We start from the raw sequence: 24895 nt of genomic DNA, 5'->3' as shown, positions 1-24895 counted from the left end.
ATAGCCAGTGCAGTAAGGAAAGGAAAAGAAACTAAAAGATATACAGATGGGAAATTAAGGTGTAAAACTGTATTCACATCTGACATAATTGTGTACAAAGAAAATCCTAAGAGATCTCTTTAAAAATGACTAGAACTCATAAATGAGATTAGCGAGGTAAGAGAGTACAAGATCAATATACAAAAATCAGTTATATTTCTATATACTAGCAATAAACTATTTGAAATAGAAATAAAAATACCGTTTACCATAGGATTTAAAAATATGAAATACCTATGAGTAAATTCAAGAAAATATTGCAAAACTCATAGAACAAAAGCTACAAAACAGTGCTGAGGGGAATTTTGCAAAGATCTAAGTGAAGAATAAACCATGTTCATGGATTAGAAGATTCAAAATTGTTAAGTTGTTCTTCCCAAATTGGTCTACAGATTTATTACACTCCCAATCAAAATCCCGTCAGACACTTCTGTAGAAATTGACAAGCTGATTCTAAATTTTATATGGAAATGCAAAGCACCTACAACAGCCAGCACAATACTGAAGGAGGAGAAAAGGATCAAAGAAGGAAGACTTACACAACCTAATTTCATGGCTTCCTATACTTACTCTATGGTAATCAAGACACTGTGATCACCTATCAGTGGAACAGAATAAAGAGTTTAGAAATAGACCCACATATATATGGTTACTTGTTTCTGACAAGAGGGCAAGGGAATCTATTGGGAAAAGGATGGTATTTTCTATAATTGGTGGTGAATCCAGCTAAGATGCTTGATTAGAAACCTGGAAGTGTAGGCATGTGGAGGGAGGAGGCCAAGCCGTCTGAGCTCTGGTAAACAGATTGCTAAACATCCCTGAGGGAATGGCTAGAGTCGGACATTGCTCATTTATTTTGGCAATAATTTTGTGGTTGTGTGATTCTAGTTGTGCTCCAGCCTCCTGGATGTAGGAGCCAGGATGACAAATGATTGGCTTGATCAAGTTTGTATATTGGCAGAGTGGCTGTGTCACAGGGCAAGGGGCAAAGATACGGGAGATTGTTGTCTATGTGATTGGGTCTAGACTGAGACAGAAGTGAAGCATGGAGGGTTGGGAGGGGACAGAGGGACTGACAAAAATAAAAGGGCTAGAAAGCCCAGTGAGGCCAAATAGGGGAAGTAAGAGATCTGGAAGAATGGTGCGTTACAGCTATGGGCTGTTCACTTAGAACTTCAGAATTATATGGAACTTCAGAATTTAGAATTTGGGGAGGTGAACAGTCCATGGTGTGGCCATAGGAATAGTGGCTGAAATGGAGTATAGAGGACTAGATGAAGGTTAGATCTTTGGACACAGACGTGAAGTCACCCATAATGTCACCCCATACGTATTGATGTACCCCAGCCTCAGGGAGGCAGATGAAGATTGAAACCAGTGAGTGACCAGGAGTCAGTAGATAACAATAACACAAAGCAGAGCTAAAAATACATGGAGCTCAAAGGAGCATGGGCTATTGCCTGATGAGGGGGAAGGAGTACCCTGGAAGCTGTAATGGAGCAGAACCCAACTGTCACCACTGTAACAGCCTGGAAGTCATGTTTACTGGAAGAGAAGAGGTTAAGGAACTCCCCAGATGAACGATCAAATCAGCTCATCCACTATGAAGACAGGTGATAGGGTGGAAAGAGACCTTGTAATACTAACCGAAAAGAGCCTGAATTGGTCTTTGAACCCTGTGAAGTAATGTGATAGAAATTTAACGTAAGAAACATATTTGTTCCTGCTAAGAGCTATATGTTTTAATAGCAAAAAGAACAAAATTACGTCCTTATGATATCTCTGAAAAATATAATTTAACATTTGGGAATTTGTTTTTGGTTTAAACATTATGTAAGTTTGTATTTTAGTTGGATTACTAACATAAATAATTGTTTTAAAGTTTGAATGCTATTATTTATTGTGTGTGTTTTTTTAACAGGTTCTTTATCAAGTACCAACTCTATGGATCCAGGATGGGTTTGTCCCATGGCCTGCTTTGAACAGTGTATTGTCCAATAGACGATTCCATTGGCAAACCATCTCTCTATTGCCTTACAGAGCAAGCAAAGAAGATGGATCGACTGAAGAGCCATCTGACTGTGTGCTTTTTACCTTCTGTGCCCTTTTTAATCCTAGTATCCACGCTAGCGACTGCTAAAAATGTGACTAACAGCACTTTAAATGGCACTGACATGGTGTTGGGATCTGTGCCCGTAATCATTGCCAGAATTGACCATATCATAGTCAAGGAAGGGAACAGTGCCTTGATTAATTGTAGTGTTTATGGCATCCCTCACCCACAGTTCAAGTGGTATAATTCCATTGGCAAGCTGCTGAAAGAAGAGGATGAGAAGGAGAGAGGAGGAGGTAGGCTTTACATTGTGTCAAATGTCCTAAAGTACAAACACAGATTTTGGAGCCAGCATCCTTAATTTTCGGTGTTCTTATGCAAGTCAGCTTCAAAAACATCCCCTTTTCTCTTGCTTTTCTAAGATAGGAGAGAGAAATCTATATTTTTAAGGATTCAAAGCAGGAATTCATTTCCCCCAACTCACTGGCTTAGAAGAGCAAAGGGCAAACATTGAAGTCTTTTAAAAGACCTCTTGGAATGTTGTAATATGATGCATACACATCATTATAGGACAAATGTAAAATACTTACATGTCCTGTTTATTTTGTTTAATGAAAATGGCTTGAATAAACAGTATAGCAGTAGTTTACCAGTAAATTTCAGGTTAATTCATTGACTGTGGATTGAAAGATCACACTTCTTAAATGAAGCCTGTGTGGAAGCTCCTAGAGACCTGGCTGCAGTCCCCAGACTGCTGCAGCTGAGGCCAGGAGGGAGGGAGGATGCAAGAGCAAGAAATAACATGTGGCAATAGGAGGCTGCTTGGTTTTTAATGAGTGAGTTTCTGGCTTTTGCTAGTGGCCTTCTGGCCAAAAACTGTGAATCACCTTTCTAAGCACCTAGCTGACTTCTGTGAAGAGTCTAGTCAGAGAGAGGTTTGAGTCATTGGGAATCAGTACCCGGCCAGTGAGCACAGTTCTTGCTTTAGATGTGAGAAGTAATTGTCTGGAAATCCAAGCCTGATCTGATTGACCTGAAGGAATTAATGTACTTTCCTGAGCATTTAATGTGTGGTGAAGTAGGAAATTGAGGGTGGGGAAGTAAAAAGACCATTCATTGTTCTGAAGTAGCAGGTTATTAGTTTCTACTGCCCTTTCATTCATAATGTTCTCCCTATTCCTGTGTTTTTCATCTCTTTTCCTCATTTTATCTTAATTGCTCTGAAAAAGATCAGAGGCTAAGGCCTTGTGCCTCCTTGGGATCCAAGTAAATAGAGTTTTCTTGCAATTACAAACTTCTGGTTCACAGCTGTGTTCCTAATAGTTAAAGCTGCCAGAAGTCTAAGGACCTTGTATCTGAGGTTTCACTGCAGTTCTCTCACTTACACGGCTTTTGGTTACCAGTTCAAGGTCATACAGCATAATAAGGCTTCTTCTCTATAGTCAAAATATGTATGTTTGTATTTTGACCTAGCAGAATGTAACTCCTTTCCCACCAAGTAAAATTATGGGACCATATCATTTTTAAATTAGAAGGGACCTTAACAAACAATGTAGTCCAGGTATCTCCTTGACTAAAATTTTCCCAAGTTCCTGCTGTTATTATCTGGCAGAGCTGTGACTAGAATCTTCGCTACCAACAATGGAAGGATGAGGAAATACCCACAACTGGTTTCCATGCCTAAGCCCCTTCCACAAGTCAAAAGGAAGTGACATCACACTTGCAATGGGTAGACTGTAACCATAGTAACATATACACTCAGGCCCCTGCACCTCATCAGGTCTTTCTGCATGGCTGGGCCACCGCTAGGAATATCGGAGTGACTGAATTGAGGGGAACGAAGACTCCAGGCTTGAATCTGCCTTTCACCTGGACCCTGAAACCAAGGTTATCCCTGGGTATCATAGAGTCGGGGCTAGGGCACTGAATCCTTGAGTCTTAGAGAGGAAGAAAACCAAAGTAGAGTCTTTTTGCTTTCAAAAAGTTGTATATGATGTGTTAACTGAAAAGGGCACTGTCACTATTGACTCAAGCTTTGGTAAGCACCTCTTTCACCTTGCTTTCTTCATCTGTAAATGGAGGGGGTTGAACTAGATGTTAGTCACCTTTGGCTCAGTTTTGTTTTGTGGGTGCTGAGGTGGTTTGTAGGAGCAAGGCAGCCGTTCAGTAAAGCCTACACTAGTGGTAACCAGTCAAAAGCCTCTGCTAGCAGAGCACAAAGAACTGCTCCATCAGATCTTAGCACTCTCATAGTGTTTGTAGCCAGCAGCCTTGCTGATAAATCATTTAGCCATTTCAAAATCTTATAGGGAAGATGCCCTTTAGAGTTTGAAAATATCTCATGATACTAGTACTTGGTGTTCTGGCTCTGCTTTTGTAATCACAATGCATAATAACAGTAATTTCAAAGCATATGTAATATATGGGGTATTATACAGAGTATATCGTACCTAGCAACTAAGCAAAGCATGTAAAATAGCAGAAATGAGAGATTCATTATGGTAAAATATTAGAATTTTATGGCTGGAATGAGAACCTTTTCGAGAACCCATACTCTAACTCATCATTTCTGATGGAGAAGTGCCCATATTATAACCATGGACATAGATTTCAGTTTTCAGGCAGATCCACTAGAAGTTTAAATATAGCATTGTTTCATTTATAACTTAACAAGGAGGTGATTGAATATAGGATGAAAATGATGATATTAAAATCCTGGGACCTTCCCTCAAAAGACTGGGACTACTATTAAAACCAAACTAGCAAAACTGATAATTGTCAGTAACAACTACTACCATTTACTAAGCCCCTTATGTACTAAGGGGCTTCTTGTAATCCCTACAATAAGCATGACAGGTGGGTATCAGTCCTCATGCATGCAGATGAGGCTCCAGGTGAACTGAGAGGCTTTTATGCAGCCAACATTGGTCGAGCTAGTATTTAATCTCCTCTCTGCCCAACCAGCATCTACTTGTCCTTCAGGTCTGGATGTTACTTGCCCTCTCTAGGAGAAGCCTTCTGTGACCCCGTCCCCTCCAGATTAGTTTGGTTCCCTGTGTTGCCCACTCCCATCACACCTGTTTTCCTTTGAGGAGCATGTAGCATAATAGTAAGTACCTATGTTGTTACAGTGGTTGTTTAATACCTGCCTTCCTCCTTAGACTTTAAGGTCCATTAGTGCAAGGAGCATGTTTTTCTTATTCACTGCTATCTCTCCAGTGAACAGTGGAGTGTGTCTAAGATATAGTAGGTGCTCATTTAATATTCATTGGCTTAAACGAAATATTTTCCTTTTCATCTGTTTATTCTCTCTATAATATTTATTGAGAGACTACTCTGGCAGGCACTTCAGAAGTTGTTGCTGCATATAAAGGCAGACACATCGGGTATGTGCTTATGGTTTAATGGCGAAGACAGATAATCGAAAATGTCGAGGAGTCTCTAAGTCAGACTGGGTGAGCACAGGAAGAATTCCTAATGGAAAAGGCACTGTAACCACCATCAAAGTTAAACAGGGTTAGGATCTAGGCTGCAATATGTGGGTATTCATGACATGAGTACACACACACAAATTTATTCACAGTCATCTGGTGAGCTGCTCTGGGAGTACACTGCCATTTGCTTTGTGATAAGCTTGGAAAGGAACAATTTCATTTCTTGTTTATGCTGAAAAAGTGAGATAGCTATTATTCATGCCAGCTCTGCCAGTCTGGAAAGAATGGAGCATTTCCTGTCGTCGGCAGGAGCGGCAGCTGGTTTGCTTTGCTTCCTTAGTGCTTGTCACTGTAGTTCCACAGGATAAGAAGAAACTAATGTGTGATCTATTTCTGTATTTCTGGAGGAGGTTTTTTCTTTTTTCTGTTGTTGTCGTTTTTGTGTTTGGTAGTTCACCTAAACACCTCTGAGGTGGCCCACCAACCAAGTTACAGAAATAATTCAGAATTCAACTAACATGAATAACCACATGACCATGAAATACCCTGTTTTCAATTTTCCTTTTTTAGAGGTGAGTAGAAATACATAGTTGCCAGAAATTATTTTGAGAAAACCCCAATTATTTCAGGTACTAATTATCCCAGTGTGTTTTTGCTTTGGCTTCTTACTCTGACTTCAAACCGCTTAACTGCACTTGGCATTAACAAGCATTTCAGGAAGGTCAGGGCCCTTGTAAACACTTCTGGCTTGTTAGAGACTAAGTTTGAAATTCTTAAAATTAGGTTTTGGAGTTTTCTGTGGATTTGTTGCCCGTGCTGTTGTAGTGTCCTGTACCAAAAACAACTAAGAATTGTCTTTAATAATAAACATGCACACAGGTAAAGTGAACTGAATTATGCAAAGTTCATAATTGGCACAACTGCTACTCTAGCTTTGTGGAATTCATTATTATGTATTTTGCATTTAGTTTACATCGCTCTATTGTTTTTCTCTCTCTACTTTTGCAAAATCTTTGAATAGACTATGAAATATCTTTTACTACTTCAAGAGAGCGACAAGATATGCCAGCCAAGTTTTAAGACTCTAATATTATTCTGCCCCCCCCCCGACATATATAAGGAGATCAGTCTCCACAGCATTAAATAAATATAGACTATCCTTCACCACTAAGGTCAGTGTGAAGTAGTGTATTAACTTATGAAAATAACATTCTGAATTCTTTTTGTACATTAAATATTTAAATTAAAAAATCAGCCCATCAAAAGGCATTAAATAAAATTTATGTAATTATGAATATATTATTGGAAATTCAGAATGTCATACTAAAGTCTAACTTTGAGCAATTTCCTTAACTTTTCTGAGCCACAGTTTTCTAATCTGTAAAATGGGAGCAATCCTTTCTCACTACCAGGTGCGGTTGTAAGTATTGAACAACCTACAATGTATAGGATAGGCCCTCATAGTAAAGAATTATCTACCCCAAAATGTCAGCAGTGCCAATGTTGAGAAACTCTCCTCAGCTAACTAAGGGACCATTCCAGAGCAGTCTTAAGTCAGTTGTTTGAACCGATAATGAATTATCTCATAGAAGTGGTTTAATCTATGGTACTTAGGTTCATTTTCCAAATTGAGCCATATAATGGACCAAGCTAGTAAGTAACCACCATTTATGGTGTTTTGTTTTGTTTTGTTTTGTTAATTGAATTGAGCTCTGAATTTGGAGTTGTATGCCAGATAGTTTCAGTCTTAGTAGTGGAAAGATCCTTCCAGATCCATCTCAGAGGGGAATGACAGCTGAGATTCTCCAAATGGAAGTTATTTGTATGAACCAGGTGTAAGGTGCTCCTGACTTGGAAAACCACCTGTTGTAGCTATACACAGAAAAGATTATTGCCAGCCCATGTGGAATTACACGCTTGACACTTTAAAAATAAATATTACTAGATCAAATGACTGAAGACTCAATTATTTCTTTTGCCAGAAAGTAAAAAGACAGTAGGTTCTTTTCACATACTATTTATACCTTTAAAGTGGAGCTGAGGCTCTGAACAGCAAAGTCCTCCCATCTTCACCTTCCTGAGCTCTATGCTTAGCCTATCCTTTATTATCCTAAGCCACCTTCGCTCCACATGATGGAGGAAATGGTTTGTTAAAGCTGCCCTAGTACTCTGAAGACACCTCTTGAGAGGACTGCAGGGAGGAATGGGTGCAGAATATGACACCAGAGCCCTGCAGCTAGCAATGCTGATAACCTGACTCCTCGAGTGGCTTCAAGGAGCTGTCATCTCCTGCTAAAGCCCTGTGACACGTGCAGTTAGGCAGTGCTGTTGGTTTTCAATTATGATTTGTAGAAGGGCTTGGATCCTTTCTCTTCAGTAGCCTGTGTTTTGCAATTATGCTTCACATTTATGCACACACACACACAACACATGCACATTTTTGTTCTTACTTGAAGACTGCCAATATGATGTGATAACTCATTCAAGTGAGTGTTGGTATTGCGTAAGCATTTTCTGGAATTCTTACCACCAGAAAAATTTTATCTAAGTTGGTTTCAAGAAAATAACATACTTGTTTGGGCAAATGGAACTCTCCTTGAAAATCATGGATGTGTGAGGCTTAAGAGCCTAATCTAAGTGTTTAAACAGGATTGTGAGCAGGGTTTTTCATCTTCTATACCTCTCATTCAGGATATTGGCAAACCACCTATCAGTTTGTTTACACACACATTCACAGAAAGATAAGGAAAAAGAAATCCTTTTCTTCTCATAAGTAATTTGAGGGCAATTCAGAGAGTGTTTAGCATTTGGGTGTAATCTTAATTTCTAATACTCAGCGATCCTCAGGAAAAACTGGAAAAATTTAAGATTTCTGTAGATGGGGTGTTTAGAGAAAAGCTGCAATTACAGTATCTTCGTTGGTTTTGCTCTCACTTTCCCTATAGTTCTTCAGTTTCAGAATGTGTTGATGCTGCTCATTTCTATAAGCAATCATTTGTTCAGATGTTGTTTGCATGAGCAAGGGTTCTGAGTTCCAATATCAGAAATGCCATATCATTTCTTGACGTTTACAGGTTTACCCATGGCCATGTGATAGTGTTGATTCGCTTCTCCAAATGCCAGCTGGTCTGACACTGTCCTGTTGACGTGACATTGTGCTGTAGCATGTCTTGAGTGATTTCCCCATCCATGTGTGCCTCCATGGGGAGCACGATGTTACCAGCTCACCCACTTTTCTGGTAGGGGACCGAAGTTACGGCTTCTCCCAGAGATGGTTAGCTGGGGAGCTATGTCACTGGGGAGGAAAACTATTCTGAAAAAGAAAGTTTTTGTTTTACCTTGGTTTTCTTACATTCATGAATGATTTTCCAGTCAATCTAGACTTGCCTGATTTGAAGAATTTCTCTTCCAAAGGTAACAATCTGAAATGCCCATGTCCCCAATTTTATGCATCTTTTAAAAGCAGAGTACAGAAGCTGTTTCAGTTCAGTGTTTCAGTTTGGCATAGTTAAGTTTTTTATTTGTTTTTGTTTCTGTATGAGTTGAAAATGTTTGAGTGTTGTCTTATGCTATTGTAGTCACGCATCATGGTCCATGTCTCTTTTAAATTAGATTTTGTAAAATAAGAGACTTTTGAGGAATAGGCTACTGAAACATATACACAATTGGTTTGTTTTCTAATTTGAAAAATGTGGAAAATCACAAAAAAAGTTAAGACCATCCACATTCCCTTCTTAATAATTTCTGTTTGCTATTGAAAGTAACACTGGCATATAGATCGTAATGTTTTATAGCACTATTTTCTAGAGAGTAAAAGCCTAAACATGGAGTTGCCAGGTTATAGGTTACATTCATTTTAAATTTCAATAGATGCCTCCAAATCAACTTTCCAGAGGATTTACCAGTCTCACTCCCTCTTGCAGTGTATGACAATGTCCCTTTTCCCACACTCTCAGCAACATAGCGTAATCAATGCCCCCACTTTTTTTGGCAGGGTAAAAAGGCTGCTTCTTTTTTAAATTTTTGCTTGATCTCTTTAAATTTAATTATAATTTTAATTAATTGGTGATTTTATGCACTGAGACTAATTGCATCCTGGTTTTCTATGAATTATCCATATCCTTTTCCAGTTGTTTCCTTTGCCTTGTTTGTCTTCACATGCTTGATTTATAGGAGTAGTTTTTTATGTTTTCTAGTTATTAAGCATTTACCTGTCAAACATTTCAGAATTTTCTCCCAGTCCGTTATTTGCTTTTAACTTTACCTTAATATGGCATATTGTATATTGCAAAAATTTTAAATTTGGGGGAAGTCTAGTCCATTGTTTTCCTTTATAGCTTCTGGTTTTCTTCACATGCTTAAAAAGACTTTCCTGTATCAAGGTTATAAAAATATTTTATATCTTCTATTAGTTTTGTACTTTAATTTTTACATTCAGATCATGAGAGTACTTGCCATTAATTTTTGTATATCCCATAAAGAAGGAATTTAACTTAAATGGTCAATTATCCCAGTATTCTTTCCTCACAGATTCAAAATGTCACCTTCCTCATATTTAAAATTCCCATATTTACCTGTATCTACTTCTGACTTTCAGTTCTTCTCTGTTGGTTTAATCAGGGATCGGAAAAGGCTTTCTCAAGGCATGAGGTGAGATGTTAGGGTGGTGTCTTCATCGGACTAAGAAGGTGTTGGGTGGGGGACTGGGCGTGAGGAGGGAGGAGAGTTTTCCAGGCAGAGAGGAAGTGTGTGTCCTGTGGCAAGACAGAGCTCAGCAACTGTGAGAAATAAAATAAGGCAAGTCTGTCAGGGGAAAAACTGTAAAATGAGGCTCAAACATAGGAGAGGCTCCTGTTCTCCCGCAGGATAAATATAAAGCTCTCTAACATTGGGCCCTCCTTCCGTCTGTCCTACTTTTCTCTCAAGCCCCGGCTTCATCCAAGCCCTTGTTGGTTTTATAAATGGTTTGTAGACTCCAGCAGCACACACTGTGATCTCTCCTGTGCTCAGATGCTCCCTTCCACCTTCCCCCTCTGGCCTTAAAAGGCCTCCTCTTTCCTCCCGTTTCTCTTCTCCTGCCTGGGCCATCCCGCCCCGAGGTGGCTCAGTGCCTCGCTCATCTCTGACAAGCCCTCGCTGGCTCTTCCCTCCCCCACTCCACCGAGCATCCTGGTGCAGTTACCACGTGACCCTGCAATGAGTGTTCTATGGAAGTCTGTTTCCCTCCCTTTTTGGACTGGAGTTTTTTGCTGTCAGGGATCAGGCCTTACTCATCTCTGTGTTCTCATAGTCTAGCCTGGGGCCTGGTATGTAGACAATTTATTCAGTAATATTTGTTGACTGTAGAGTGAACAAGATAAAAAAGATCACTGCCCTTCTACAAATGTCAGCTCTGTTGTGCAGCATAACACATACACTGTGCTACAGCTAAGAAATAACATCTGTTAGCTTTCTCTTTGCAAAGCAGAGATTGTTACCACAATGCTTCTGTTAATACATGTGATATTTTCACGCGAGATTATTGTGTCTGGGGTTTCTTGGGAAAGATGCCACAGATTCCTGGGCAATCTCTAGTCTCCAGTAGAGATATCACAGTCCTTTCCATACCGTGTGCATTAATCCCTTGCCCACAGCCTTCAGGTGTACCAACTTTTAGGGGGGACTGGGAAGGGGAGGTTCAGGGGAAGGGCATTCCGAGGTGGGGGAGAGGGGTCTCCTGCCTGGGCAAGGAAGTGAGGACTAGCATGAAGGGTGTTTGGGAAATAATTTACACATGATATTACATTCAGAAAGTTGTAATTAAACCAAAACATCTGCCCCTTTTTTCCCTCCAAAATCACTGCATATAGGAGAGCTAACTTGGCATCAGCAGCTGATGTTTTAGGCTTTTATTTGTGCTGCAGTGATGCAACTTAATGAAAATTCAACATGTAACTTTGGTAGTCTCACTTCGTGTATAGCACTCAGGGTTTCCTGTGACAGTCATTGTGGGTGTTTTTATTTCTTTAATTTGCTGACAGCAAAAGTCATGATCTTTCCAGAATGAGTCGCAGGGCATGGGATTTATGGACCAAGGTGAATGGCAACATGCAACACAGAGAATGTTGTCAAGATGCTCCTGGCTGGGTGGGTGCATGTGGAGATTCTTCCTGAGCCTGGGCCCAAAACTGATGTGGGAGAAAACCCAAAATGTGCCATCTTCATAGTTTTCATAGCTGCATGTGGTAGTAGTATAAGAATAAAAATTTTATGTTTTAATAATTAGAGGCTCAAGCTGAGGCTGAGCAGAACTATTTGGAGTCTTAGTTCTCAGGAAGGATGAATATATCAGCCTATAAAAAAGAAAAGATAATGATGAACATAATCTTTGAGGACAGAATCTTAGCTCATCTGACACTGAGGTCCTTGGATATATGTGTGTGTGTGTTTTCATGTGTTTGTATGTTTAGGCTTCCAAAGATTTGGAATGTTTAATCCAAGTCATATATTCATTTTACCATATCATACCTGAGAGGAGGCCAAAGTGGCATTAATGTAACTTAATCCATAAAATAAATATGTTTGTTTCAAGAGGAATCTAATAAAGGCCCGAAAAGTAAAAAGATGCCTGAATAGCTTTGTCCCTTATTAGAGACAGAGGGTGCTGCTGGCAGTGATGGGTGTGATCTCAGACATTTAACCAGGGTGTTGAAACTCTTATTATAGGTAATTACCCAAGTATATTAGGATTATAAAATATGTATTCATATTTGTGGTGGTTTATGGTTAAGTAAAAAGAGTCGTGGCATAGACCCATGGCTGGGCTTTGAACTCCTAAGAGCAAACGAGATGAATTGTCGGATGAAGTATGTAAAAGGTGTCAGTCTAAAGAGCCACTGTCCTGGACTAAGTAGAAGCATGTGCTCCTCAATAATAATTATCAGTTGAACATCTCACCGCTTTCCCCAAAACAAACCACAAGTATCACCTAATTAGGTTGTATTTGCTTCCAAATACTCCCCTTTAACAATCTGGCATGAAACTTTTGAAGTGGCTGAATTATCTGAACTGAACTTATCAGTTCCAGGATAGGTAACTACATGTCAATAGACAATTAAAAACATGCCTGAAAATAACTGTAAAGTTCAAGTTCAGATGCATTTTTAAATATTTAATAGAGTAAAACATTAGCATGCTGTAATTAGTATGTATTTTAATATTTCATTTTTCTTTAACAATCAGAATACAATTATCACTACCATTATTATTCAAGTGTGGGAAGAAAACTGTTTATATCACCATCAGATACCTGTCTTCTTAGTTTAAGACTCGCTTCTGCTTTTCCTTTCTTATACCCAGGTACCTATTGCTCTGCCTTTGTATTTACAGTTAATTTTCCACAAAAGCAGTGGCAGTAAGGGGATGATCCTTTCTACTCCTCTTACAAATAAACTCACATTCTCACCCTCCTCTACTCCTATGTCCTGCTATATTTTCCAACAAAGAAGGGAAGATAAATATGTGAAACTTACTGCAAGTATCATGTGTAAGTCTTTGAAATCCAGTACTTTCCACATACAATAAACTTCTGATCAACTATAGTTTTTTTTTCCTTATGGCTGCTATAGTCTACATTTATGAAACATGCAAATTATAAGAAAATAAACTTACAAATATCCCTGGCCTCAGGTCATTGTATATTCAGGTAAATCTGCAGCTGAAGTATCATATTCCATGTTCAGGAGAGGAAAGGGCTGAAAGGCTTGCCCATACCCCATCCGAACGAGAGAAAATTTCACAGACTATGTGCCAAGTTTGTCTATTCAGACACATTCACAAGAGGCTGAAAATTCATGACATTTTCCAAACTAGTGTTGTATGCTCTTAGAGGAAATACACTGACTGAATTGTTAGAAGAGGGTTACTCAGGGACACCAGGAACTACTCTTCACAGATGTTCTTTCAGAAGGCAAAATGGCATGATGGCATCCACGGGGAGGCAACCTGCCAGGCTCACCGCCTCTGAGAACAGGAGGAGCTGTGGGCTCTGGAAGGTCTGTCATCCCTCCATCTAGCTTCTTGAAGAGTGTGCCTAGGAGCAGAGGATGCTGGAGTGAAGAAGGCCCACTGTGGCCTCATTCCACAGTCCATTGAGACCTTGGTCCCTTTTGTGCTCATGAGATAGATGATGATAATAATAATAAAACATGCTTTCAGGAAATGTTAGACTAAAAGTCACTGTGGGAAGGAGGAGGAAACAAACAAAATTACAATGCAATAATTGATAATTAGATAGTTAAAAGGAAACTACATGTAAATTGCCCCATCTCCCAGGAGAGCTTTTCGTAGTTGGCTTAGGAGACCAAAGCACTTTCATGGAGAACTCTGCCTGCTCCTTAGAGCCCCAAGAGAACTGACCTGGACCGTCCTTTCTCCATGGGACAGAGGAGGCAGGTGGTAGGATTTCAGAAAGGCTCAGACTCATGACCTGAAGCCAAACCTAGAATCCTGTTTTGCAGGGTCCTCTGACATGCGGGTAGATGGCAAAATCAATCCAAACAAGAGCAGTCTGTCAGATTCAGAACCCCATTCCCAGGGCAACACTGGATCCAAGCCTGCCTTTCTATGGGGAGGGGGGGGGGGGAGGGAATCACGTTTATCAGGGAGCACTCTCCCTCATGGCTGGCTTATTTTCAATGGGATGAGTCTGTAATCTATTTGCAAAGCTAAAATAAATTGATATGAATTCATACCCAGCCTCCGAATTTTCACATTGTTAGCTTGTAACTCTAAGTAGTATAGACAATTCATGGTAGTTTCCCATAATTAATCACCTAAATTATGTTTTATTTAAATGAGGTCACACAAGGGTAATTTCAATCCCAAACATGAGGAGCCCAGGTAAACAATTAGAATTTAATTGATTTATCCCAAATTAGAATTTGGGATAAATGCTACTAAAGCATTATATTCTAAGAGGCTTTAAAACTGCTTTGACCCTGGTAAACATATTCAATAGAGTTGTGCTCACAGGCTGGTTTGAAAATCCAATGCTACCATTAAGGATGACCTCGGTAAAATCACAGTGTTTGTCAGTAAAATCACAATGTTTTCCAGACTGTTTATTTTTCGCCAGGATGTAGACTTATGCAGCATAGTTCAATGATTAAGAGTCCCTGAGGAGTACTGGAGCTTGAGGTCCTCTACCTCTATCACTTCCAAAACAGTGACCTTGGGAGGGTTGTTTAACCTATCTGTGCCTCAGTTTCCTCATCCTGTAAAATGGGGTTGGTACTAGTACCGACTGCTCAGAGGTGTGTACAGATTTAATGAGTGGATGCATGTAAAGCAACTTAGACACCATCTGACACACAGTAAGCACATTAAGTAAATGTTCACTGCTGGTGGGAGTCGTAGCGATAGATGGTTTTAGAAATGCACAGCAGTTTCCTGTAACTGCCGTGGCAACTGCAGGACCTTGGTTGAATCCTCTCCCCTCCCTTCCGACAGGAAAATGGCAGATGCACGACAGCGGCCTCCTGAACATCACCAGAGTGTCTTTCTCCGACCGAGGTAAATACACGTGCATCGCTTCCAACAGGTATGGCACTGTGAACAACACGGTGACCCTGAGAGTCATCTTCACCTCGGGAGACATGGGCGTCTACTACATGGTGGTCTGCCTGGTGGCCTTCACCATCGTCATGATCCTCAACATCACCCGCCTGTGCATGATGAGCAGCCACCTGAAGAAGACCGAGAAGGCCATCAACGAGTTCTTTAGGACCGAAGGCGCAGAGAAGCTGCAGAAGGCATTTGAGATCGCCAAGCGGATCCCCATCATCACCTCAGCCAAAACTCTAGAGCTTGCCAAAGTCACCCAGTTCAAAACCATGGAATTCGCCCGCTACATCGAAGAGCTGGCCCGGAGCGTGCCTCTGCCTCCTCTCATTATGAACTGCAGGACGATTATGGAGGAGATCATGGAGGTGTCGGGCTGGAGGAGCAGGGCAGAATTTCGTGAGGCATAACCCCAGAAGGCCAGGAAGCCGTGGACACGGACGAGGTTTACACCATCCCGAACTCTCGGAAGCGAAGCGACTCCCCCACCGCCGACTCGGACGCCTCGTCGCTGCACGAGCAGCCTCAGCAGATTGCCATCGAGGTGTCTGTCCACCCGCAGTCCAGAAAAGACCACGGGGAAGACCAAGAGGGGGTGGAGTTTGGAGTCAAAGATGAAGAGGAGACGGAACCGTCAGCCGAACGTTCCCCAGAAACTGCAGAGCCTTCTACTGATATAACTTCCACAGAGCTAACGTCTGAAGAACCGACACCTACTGAGGTATTGGATAGAGTCCTGCCACCAGCTCATCTGGAAACTACAGAGCCAGCAGTGGCACATGACAAAAACACCTGCATTATTTACGAAAGCCATGTCTAATAACAACTCTGAAAAGCTATGCATATCAAGAAAATCAGGGGCTGCTCCTTGTAATACAGATGTAGTACGCAATTGCCGCTAAGCCTTACCAGGAGACTCTCATCATTTAGGTAGGATCGATGCCATTTTAAAAGGGGAAGCACCTGCCTGCAGGTTCTTTGAGGGGACTCTCCCCAGCAGCAAAGGATGTGAGAAATACCAGGGTGCAGAATTGATAACACTGGACAGAGGTGTCTGTCCACGTGAGATGAGTTTTATAGGCTATTCTCTGCCAAATTCCCCAATTGGTGATGCCCTTTTGGCACAGAGTACACTACTGTAAGATATTCTGAGTTCAATAGCCCTGTCCAATGCACCCTGCCTTGCTTTTTCCTTTTAAAAATTATAGCTCTCCTACTAATAGCAAATGCATGTACATGGGTTTGTTGCACTTTCTTCTCAGTTTTAATTACTTTCACTGTTCCCTTATAATGGAGTAGTTGTTATTATATTAATATTAATTGCTCTTTTTGGTTTAGTCATCTTTGCCATTTGTCCTTATTTTGCCCCAGAACATTTACCTCAGAGCCTCTGTTATCAGTCACCAGCACCAGGGCTGATATGGAGAAGTCATTTGCAATGTTCTAAAATAGTTACTAAGCTCTTTGTTATTATTATTTTGTGTTTCCCATACATTGCTTTTTTTGTTTCCAGTGAAGCTGCTGCTGTGAAACTGAGAAAAATTTTGCCCGAGAAATAGCACTTTAATAGCCAAATAAAAATGTGTTTACTCATCCAATTCTGAGAGCCTTTTGGTGAGCTCAACTGAGATGTGGAGAGCTATCATAAAAGGTTAGATATACCCACACTACCCATGGAGACTACTGTTTACATTTAAGTAACACTATCCTCCAAGCAAAGACTGATTCTTTGCGTGAAATGTGTTGCTACTAAAGACAAGAGCCACTTGATGAATTCCCATAAATTATAGAACTGGATCCCCAGAAGGCCATGTGCTGTTGAGTGACTCAAGCACTTGATGTGGGCAGCAAATATAAGAATCTATGAGATTATTTAATCTCTGAAATCCACTTTTGTGGACTGCCTAGTTGACTTGGTTTTTAAGGGGAGAGTGAAGGGTTAGAGTAATGGCATAAGGAACTGTATAGTAAGATTTCAGCCAAAATTATTGTATTGATATTCAGTCCCACAAGAAAGCAGTTATATGTGAGGAGCATGATGCTATAGAAAAAAGACAACCAGAGGCTTAATACCTTTCTTACTTGATTGTGCCAATAACCAGTAGCCTGGCTTTGTGCAAGTCTGGGTCTCAGTTTCCACATCTGTGAGAGGGAGCAGATGAGCTCCATGTGCCATTTAAATGGTCTCACGCTCTTACAGAACCAAATCAGTTTATAGTCTTTGCTCTTTTCTGCAATTACTTTAGATTTCCCCACTCATCTCTGGGATTACCTAACATTTTTCTGCTGCATTACATTTTAAAATAAAAAGCTTTAGTTTTGGAAAATCATAGCATTTAACATAAGTTGTGGCTCCTCCCTTATCCCCCCTCCCCACCCCTCCCCACAGATCATTGGGACCGCATCTACGTTTTGGAGGTTTACTGGCATTGAGAAGAGTAGACATTATTTCATTTTCACTTAAGAGCAAGAGGAACAGTAACCTTAAAGTAATGATAAGGGCCATGGCCACATCAGTTGACAGATTATGATGTCTGAGGTTACATAGGGGCACACTGGTAATGAAAAAGCAGACCCAGATGTTTAATCCTCACTCTGCCACTCTCTGGGTAAATGGCCTTGGACAAACTCCCTTCATTCTATCTCTGGGGTTTAAACATTTTCATCTGTAAAATATGCAGATTGCACTCAGTGGGCTGCAATATCCCTTCTAGCTCAAACAGGTATAGTTTTATGGAAAGCTTGTAATTTCCCATGATGGTCCCCATTGCAGGAGATGAGCAATCTTGGGACAAAAATGGCTACCTGTGACTGAATGCGCTTGTTATTCAAACTTTACAACATATCTGCTCTGTAACTGAGGGCGGTGGACTTTGCCTTAGAAGTGGCGTTCATGGGGTTCTTTATGTATAGATAACTGGTGTGGCAGGCAATCTGACAGGCAGGGAGTTTGATCAGGCATCTCTTGACAGGAAATGGACTGTTGGCATCTAGCTAGAGAGAAGTGTCTTAGGTGGTCACGTAAAGAAATTGGTAGTGAGCAAGCAAGAGAAGCTATAGCTTTTCTGTTTGTGCTCTCTGGACTAGGATTTTACTTGGGTTGTAGAAACTTTTGTCTCCAGCTCTTAGAATATATTTTCCTAGCTATCGTGGAAGTCAAAAAATTCTCACCATGGATTTGTATATCCAAATCAACAACAGAGTCTTAAGCTTGTTTTGTGATGTTGTGTGTACTTTTTCCCCATTCTGTTGAGTTTTCATTCCACCCAAACCTATGTGCAAATTCCCCACAAGACATGTACATGTAGGCATCCATTCCATCTAGACATTATTTAGAGATAATGGAATAATAGATAATAAGCTAGAAATATGAAGCAGGAGCAAAAATGTGTGACCAAAGAATGTTTGCAGGTTGGTTCTAGCTTCTGTAGACTGGAGTGGTAGAGAGGGATCACAGATTTTCAAATCTTCCTCCCCCTTAAGGCATCAAACTACTCTTGACCTTGGCTTTTAATAGGGATTTCTACTTCTAGAAATTCCACACTCTTCCTTTCCATCCTATAGCTTTCTTTTGGAAATGAGAGAGGCCTTCCTGCAGAATATGAAATGTAGAAGACCTTGTAACTTTTAGCTAATTTTTCAAAGATAAAGTGAACTGTTCAGCTTCATAGAAATTCATAAACGTATGGCTGTAGTGTGTGTGTGTGTGTGTGTGTGTGAGAGAGAGAGAGAGAGAGAGAGAGAAAGAGAGAGAGAGAGAGACTGACTCTATGTTAAATCTTAAAACTAAATGAATCCCAAGCTGTGTCCTTTGGGCCTTATGTAGTCATTCTTAAAATCAGACAATTTCTGGTTTCTGAGTCATCCTGGTCTTATCTCTAACAATTTTTTTCCTTGAAATTCTGAAAATGATTCAGATATGTGTGCATATTTGATTCATGTAGATTATCTGTAAGCTTGGGTGGTATTTATTCTAAATGGAAAAATACAGAATTTTATACTGAGAATCTATGTAATTTATAATGGTTTGTTTTATATATTATATTTTCATATCTCTAGGGCACATCTACTATTATCATCTTTTTGTATATCATGCTTGGCAAAAAGAAATATTAATACTTGACTAAAATCTCTAGGAACCAAATGTGATATATGACATACAGAAATCTGTCTAAAAATTTTTTGAATGTTCTCACCCATCCCAGACATTACCGTGTCATGTCATTACATCGAAAGTGATTTGTCTCAGATCCCTATGAGCATTCCTTTTTTCAAGACTAAGGCTAAAAGGTCTGACATCCCTCAGGCCTTCATTTCTAAGTATAGAAGTCCATGTTGTTTAAACTTCCCTTTGAAGGGCAAATGTGAGATAACAAGAATGCAACTTTATGGAAAGACTGACTTTAACAATGGCTATGTAAATTGTTTTACAAGACTGGTAACATGTTTAAAATCTAATGTTTGTATTATTATTTATGGGTGATATGGGATCTGCTCAGTGCTTAACACATTATATGAAGAGAATGTAAGGAACACAAGATATTTGCATGTTTTGAACAGGCACACTGTAAATGTAGTAGAGCCACACAGATCAGCTTAACTATAGAAACGCAATACCCAGCCACTAGAGGAAACATTTTAGAAAGGCCAATCTGACACCTTTTATTACACAGATTGAAATACAGTGTTGCATCCATGCTAAAACTCTTCAATTAGTAGCCCTGTGGTTCTTGTTAACTGTGGGGATTTCTTCTCAGTGTTTCATTTGGTAAGAAAATGGAGCCTTTCAGATACCTTATTTTCTCAGCACAGTTCGACTATTATTCTGTACATATCTTCATATAACCTTTTGGCAGTTCCTTGAGATTATAATCCCTGTTTCTATTCTTGCTTTTTAAGCTAATTTATTGGTACTCTTTAAATATCTACCAAATCTCATATAATTCACACACACATATTTTGAGCAACTGTCATCTTCAAGATACTAGCCATTTTTTACAATCACCTACCCATTTAAAAATCCTTCTGTAGATAACCAAGTTCATTTTTTCCTTATGACTCCTTGAGGATTACTACAGTGATTAACCAGGTTTGGATTAAATCAGTGGTAGGGAACTAAATCAAATACAGCAGAATTGCTTACTATATTTTCCAAAGGACTGAGTGTTTGTTAATACAAGAAAATATCAAATGAAGATGATAATGATCTTTTTTGTTAAATGTGGAATTTTAAAGGGGCTAGTGCTAAGAAGAACACAATCAAAATTGAAGCTAGAGAATACAAAAATAGAAAGGAAATAATTCTAGGAATAGTCTGGCTTTATTTTATTATTATTTAACCAATAATACAACCCTTCTGTTTGTCTCTCAGACCATTGAGCTGCTAATAGTGAGTTAAGATCAAAGAAGATGCTTGCACTTACGCTTGGTTTGCTGCATTTCAGTAGTTCTGGATGTCCATTGTTAAGATAAGAAAATAACATGAAAAAACCGTTCTGGGCAGAAATGTTAAACTGGTGATTTGGTGAACTATAAAATGTTCACTTTTTAAAAAATAATTTAAATGTGTAAACAAATGACTAGTATTTAAGTTAATGTTAAGGTAACAAAAAAAAAAAAAACCATGTGATCCATCCTGTACTTTTGAATTGAATGTTGCTTTAATAAAGGGTGTGTGCAGGTGTGTGGATTGTGTGTTGTGTCCCATCTGAAGGGCATGCAATTGTGGCCTGATTTACTCTTTACCATGTTATGGAATCTACAGTCAATTCTCATCCCTACATTTTGCATTGTGGCATTTCTTAGGGAAAGAGGAAAATTAAATAATTTTTATGTAAAACTACAAAACATCAAGCTCTCCCCAAAAGACCAGGAAACTCACATACCCAGATTGTTCACAGGGAGGAGGCACAAGAACTGCTGTGAAGCCCCTAGACAACCCCAAATCCAGGCCAAGTCCAAGGATGTGCCAAGTAGGTTCCTTGGACAATAGGAAGCTATGAAAGCTGAATTCTTCTTAGATGAAATGAACAACCAAGAAAGGAGACTGCCTTTCCTTTGGGAAAGTAAGACATATGAAAGAGGCAGAAAATCAGTATTTTCACTGTAGAGTAGAACAAAGAGACAGACAAAATAGCTATAGCTGAGTGAGTTATCCAATAAACTATGCATGTTATCCAATAAACTATCCATACGTTCTCTCAGGAAAAGAAAGGTTTAAGAGAATTATGCTGGCATTAATGACACAACATTAACAGTTTTGTCATCACAGAAGAGAAAATAGGAAAGTTTTATCCCAACTGGGAAATGTTGGCTGGTCCATATTTTCAAGAGCCAGAACAAATAGTTGCTGAATTTTTTGCCCGTTTTGGAATGCATGCACTGCATGAGACTTAATCTAAGGAGCTAGGTAAGGCTTAATATTAACATGAATGATTTTCAGAGACATGTGTATTGTCTCAAAGTTGGAAAATAAGTGTAAGGTTATCTGATTCATGAATCTTTTCTACAGTGTCCCTAAAAAAGAGTAGTTCAGCTGTGCTTTAGAATCTGGTAATGGGAAGCTTATTGCTATACGCAGTAGTATATCCCTTTGTTGATAGGTGTTAAATCCTGAGTCAAAATCTTAAAAGAACTACCCACTGGTCCTTGTTGGGCCACCTGGAGCTGAAAGCATGAGTTAGTCTTGCCACAATAAAATTGTCTTCTTTAGTGTCAATACGCACGTAAAATAATAAATGTATTCATATAAAAAGAAAGGATTACCACCACCCCACCTCACACACACACACAAAAAAAATACTGGTACTAAAGATACTACATTTGATCTTAGCCAAAGGATATGAGCAATGGGCACTGCAGATTCTACTACAGGAATAATATGCCATGTTGTGTTCACTCTGAGTGAACAGTTTCTCACAACAGGAATGATAAGGCAGATGTCAGCAATATCTCCCCGCCTGTGGAGTCAGTTGCTGTATGGTGAGTCAAAGGAACACAGGCTCAGGCACAACAGACTTTCAGAAAATGACCATTTTGTTACATAGACAGCAGACAGGGTCCAAAAGAGCGGGGTAAGACATCCCCTCGCGGCTGGTCTCCTGGGAGGCCAAACTGCTCAGATCAAGGTTAGTGGATGGTAGTTCTGAATGCCCTGCATCAGAGAGGAGAGATAAATCTGCCTTGCCCAAGGGCAGGGTATTTATACAACCCAGGGAGGAGGGGCCTTGCCACTGAAAGCTTCTGCCCTGATAACAAACTGGGGTTCCTTGTTCTTGGTTTTCAGGTTTAAGGTATGATCAGGCCTTTTTATTAGACCTACCATCTCCCCTGGGCTGTAGAATGGAAACATACTGGTACATCTGCATACAATAGAAAAGGTGGCGGGGTAGGTAGCAATGGCTGAGAGCTGGTGACTGTGTGTCTGTGACTTCCTCATCAGTCCACTCCTCAGCCTCCCAACCAGGCCTAGTCCACTCCTGCGCATTAGCTTCCACAACTTAAGGCCACCTTCTACCTCAGCCACAAAGGCAAACATAAGTCAGGCCCATTGGCCCATGGCTCTCAACAATGCTGACAGTAAAGATCTGGGAGCCCCAGCAGCTGCAGCACATTAGGAGGGCTTCACCTATGCATCCCATTACTCCAAGCGGCATGGTCAGGCCTGTCTGGAGTAATGGTGGCATCCATGCCTCCCTTCCCACTGAGAGACAGCTGAAGAGCTCCCACATGGAATCAGTTTGTACGCTTTGCAGCCAGTGGGCTTGCCATTGGTTTTCATTTCCTCCTGCTCCACCTCCCCTGAGGTATTAACCCATGTATAGCAGGAGGTGTTAGCAATAGATATAGGCCTCCTTGTTGGTCTAGGAGAAAGTCTAAGGCAATGCTACTATCAAGTGCTACTTTGACTAGAGTCTCTAATGATTTTTGCATTGGCACTTATTCCCAGCCGAAAGAGGCAAATCCAGAATCATGGACCCCTCTCCCAAGCAAATCACACTTTGGGATAATAAATTGGAGGGATGACTGAGCCATTTGCAAGTTTCATTGTATCAGGAGTTTTGCATCCTGGCAGGTTGGCCCGGGGTGTGGACAAGAAGAGTGAACAGTCGCCAGTTGTGCCAATATCTTTGCCACAGGATGTAAATGAAGGACCTCCCAATGTTAGTTCAAACATGAAGCAGGGAAAATCAGCAACTTGAGTGTTGATCTGGACTTGACAAAGAGAAGAAACAGAGCGAGAGGCCAGATGGCAGATCCAGCAGTTGGTCGGGTTTGCTGCTGCCCTGATGGCCCAGGTCAGCTGGGCAAAGGTGTTTTCCTTCTAGGTTGCTGCTGGGTCAAACCTGTAGAAAACAGGAAGGGGAAGCAATAACTAGTCCTACTGGGTGGTCACGCAACCACCTCCTGTGGGAGACTCTCTTCTCAGCCTATCTATACTAACTCATCTTTTCCCTCTAAGACCACCCAGTTGGTCTGCCCCTTGCCTTGAGCTATAGCCTCAACCCTTTCTCATTGATCTGAGTGCCTTTCCCATATCTTCTCGTCCACTTCCACCCCTTCCTGATAGATGGGAGTTGTCAGGACTCATCACAGGAGTTCCATGTCTAGTCCCAAGAGGTCTGGTGGGTTCAACATCAAGAGCAATATGGGTAGCCTAGTGTGGGTATGCCTGGTTCCAGAAGGAGAAAGATGAGAGGCCACTAGTGTACTCTGGGTGGTGGAAGCCACAGTCTCATTGATCTCAGCATGGAACCAGCTAACCAACTCCCTGACATTCATGGGGGGGAATCTCAGAGTTCCTTTTATAGCTGCCTTTCTCCTAGAGGACAGAGACAGCACACTGTATGTCCCCCAGCCATTGGTCAGTACCTCTACCCAGGCTGCAAAAGCGGGGATAACCCTTCACTTTGGTCCACAAAGCCATGAGTCCTGTGTTGCCCAAGATGCTTCCGTACAAAAGGAACACGAGAACTGCCAAAACTTAACCACACCTTACATTCCCAAGCACCCTGCTCACTGACCAAAATCTGTGGAGTGAATTGCTATATGGTGCATCATGGGAACACTGGCTCAGGCTCAGTGGAAACTCACAGCTAATGATGGCTTTATTGTTTACATAGCATATAGGGTCCACCAGAGCAGGGGAGAAAACCCCACTGTTGCTGGTGTCCCTGTGAGACCAACTGCTCCGGTCAGGGTCAGTGGATGGCAGCCCCACATGCCCTGCTTTGCATCAGAGAGGGAAGACCCTGTGCTGTTTGAGGATCAACTATTTATGCACCCCAGGGGGAGGGGCTGCCACTGAGAGTTCCTGCTCTGATAAGCATCTGGGGCTACTGATTCCTGGTTTCTGGGTTCAAGGTATGGTTGGCCCTTTTCATTAGACCTGGCGTCTCCCCCAGACTGTGGAGTGGAAACCTATTGAAACATCTGCACACAGTAGAAAAGGAGGGGGGTAGGCAAGGGCTGGTATCTGGCCATTAGGTGTGTCCCCAATGTGCCCACTCAGATGTCCTGAGGGTACAGCTCATCAAAGTGTTGTTCGTTATGGCCAGAATGAAGGAATGAACCCACAAATTCATTGCCTCAGAAGATTACTTGATTATGTTTTTGAAGGATCCTTGAAATTGACATGCTGAAAAAAGTGTGTGCGTGTGTCTGTGTATATATATATATATATATATACACACATATATATATATTTAAGTGGCATGTCGAGATATTTTTCAATACCAGATAGATTAGACCCAGCACCAATTGTATTTAG

General features: G+C 40.7%; 1 protein-coding gene across 1 annotated transcript in view; it reads left to right on the top strand.

The window, feature by feature from the left end:
* The window catches only part of MFAP3L (microfibril associated protein 3 like), a 39582-nt gene extending 18773 nt beyond the window's left edge, over positions 1 to 20809 (top strand). The window contains 3 exon segments of the mRNA XM_037831008.1: positions 1961 to 2388; positions 15016 to 15492; positions 15495 to 20809. Of these exon segments, the coding sequence (XP_037686936.1) occupies positions 2094 to 2388; positions 15016 to 15492; positions 15495 to 15946 (1224 nt within the window). The 5' untranslated portion in view covers positions 1961 to 2093 and the 3' untranslated portion in view covers positions 15947 to 20809.
* The last annotated feature ends 4086 nt before the right edge of the window (positions 20810 to 24895 follow it).

This window comes from Choloepus didactylus, chromosome 3 (assembly GCF_015220235.1).
Source record: "Choloepus didactylus isolate mChoDid1 chromosome 3, mChoDid1.pri, whole genome shotgun sequence".
NCBI classification, from domain to species: Eukaryota; Metazoa; Chordata; class Mammalia; order Pilosa; family Megalonychidae; genus Choloepus; species Choloepus didactylus.
Note: the sequence above shows the minus strand (reverse complement) of the source record. Positions and strands in the feature narration are given on the sequence as shown.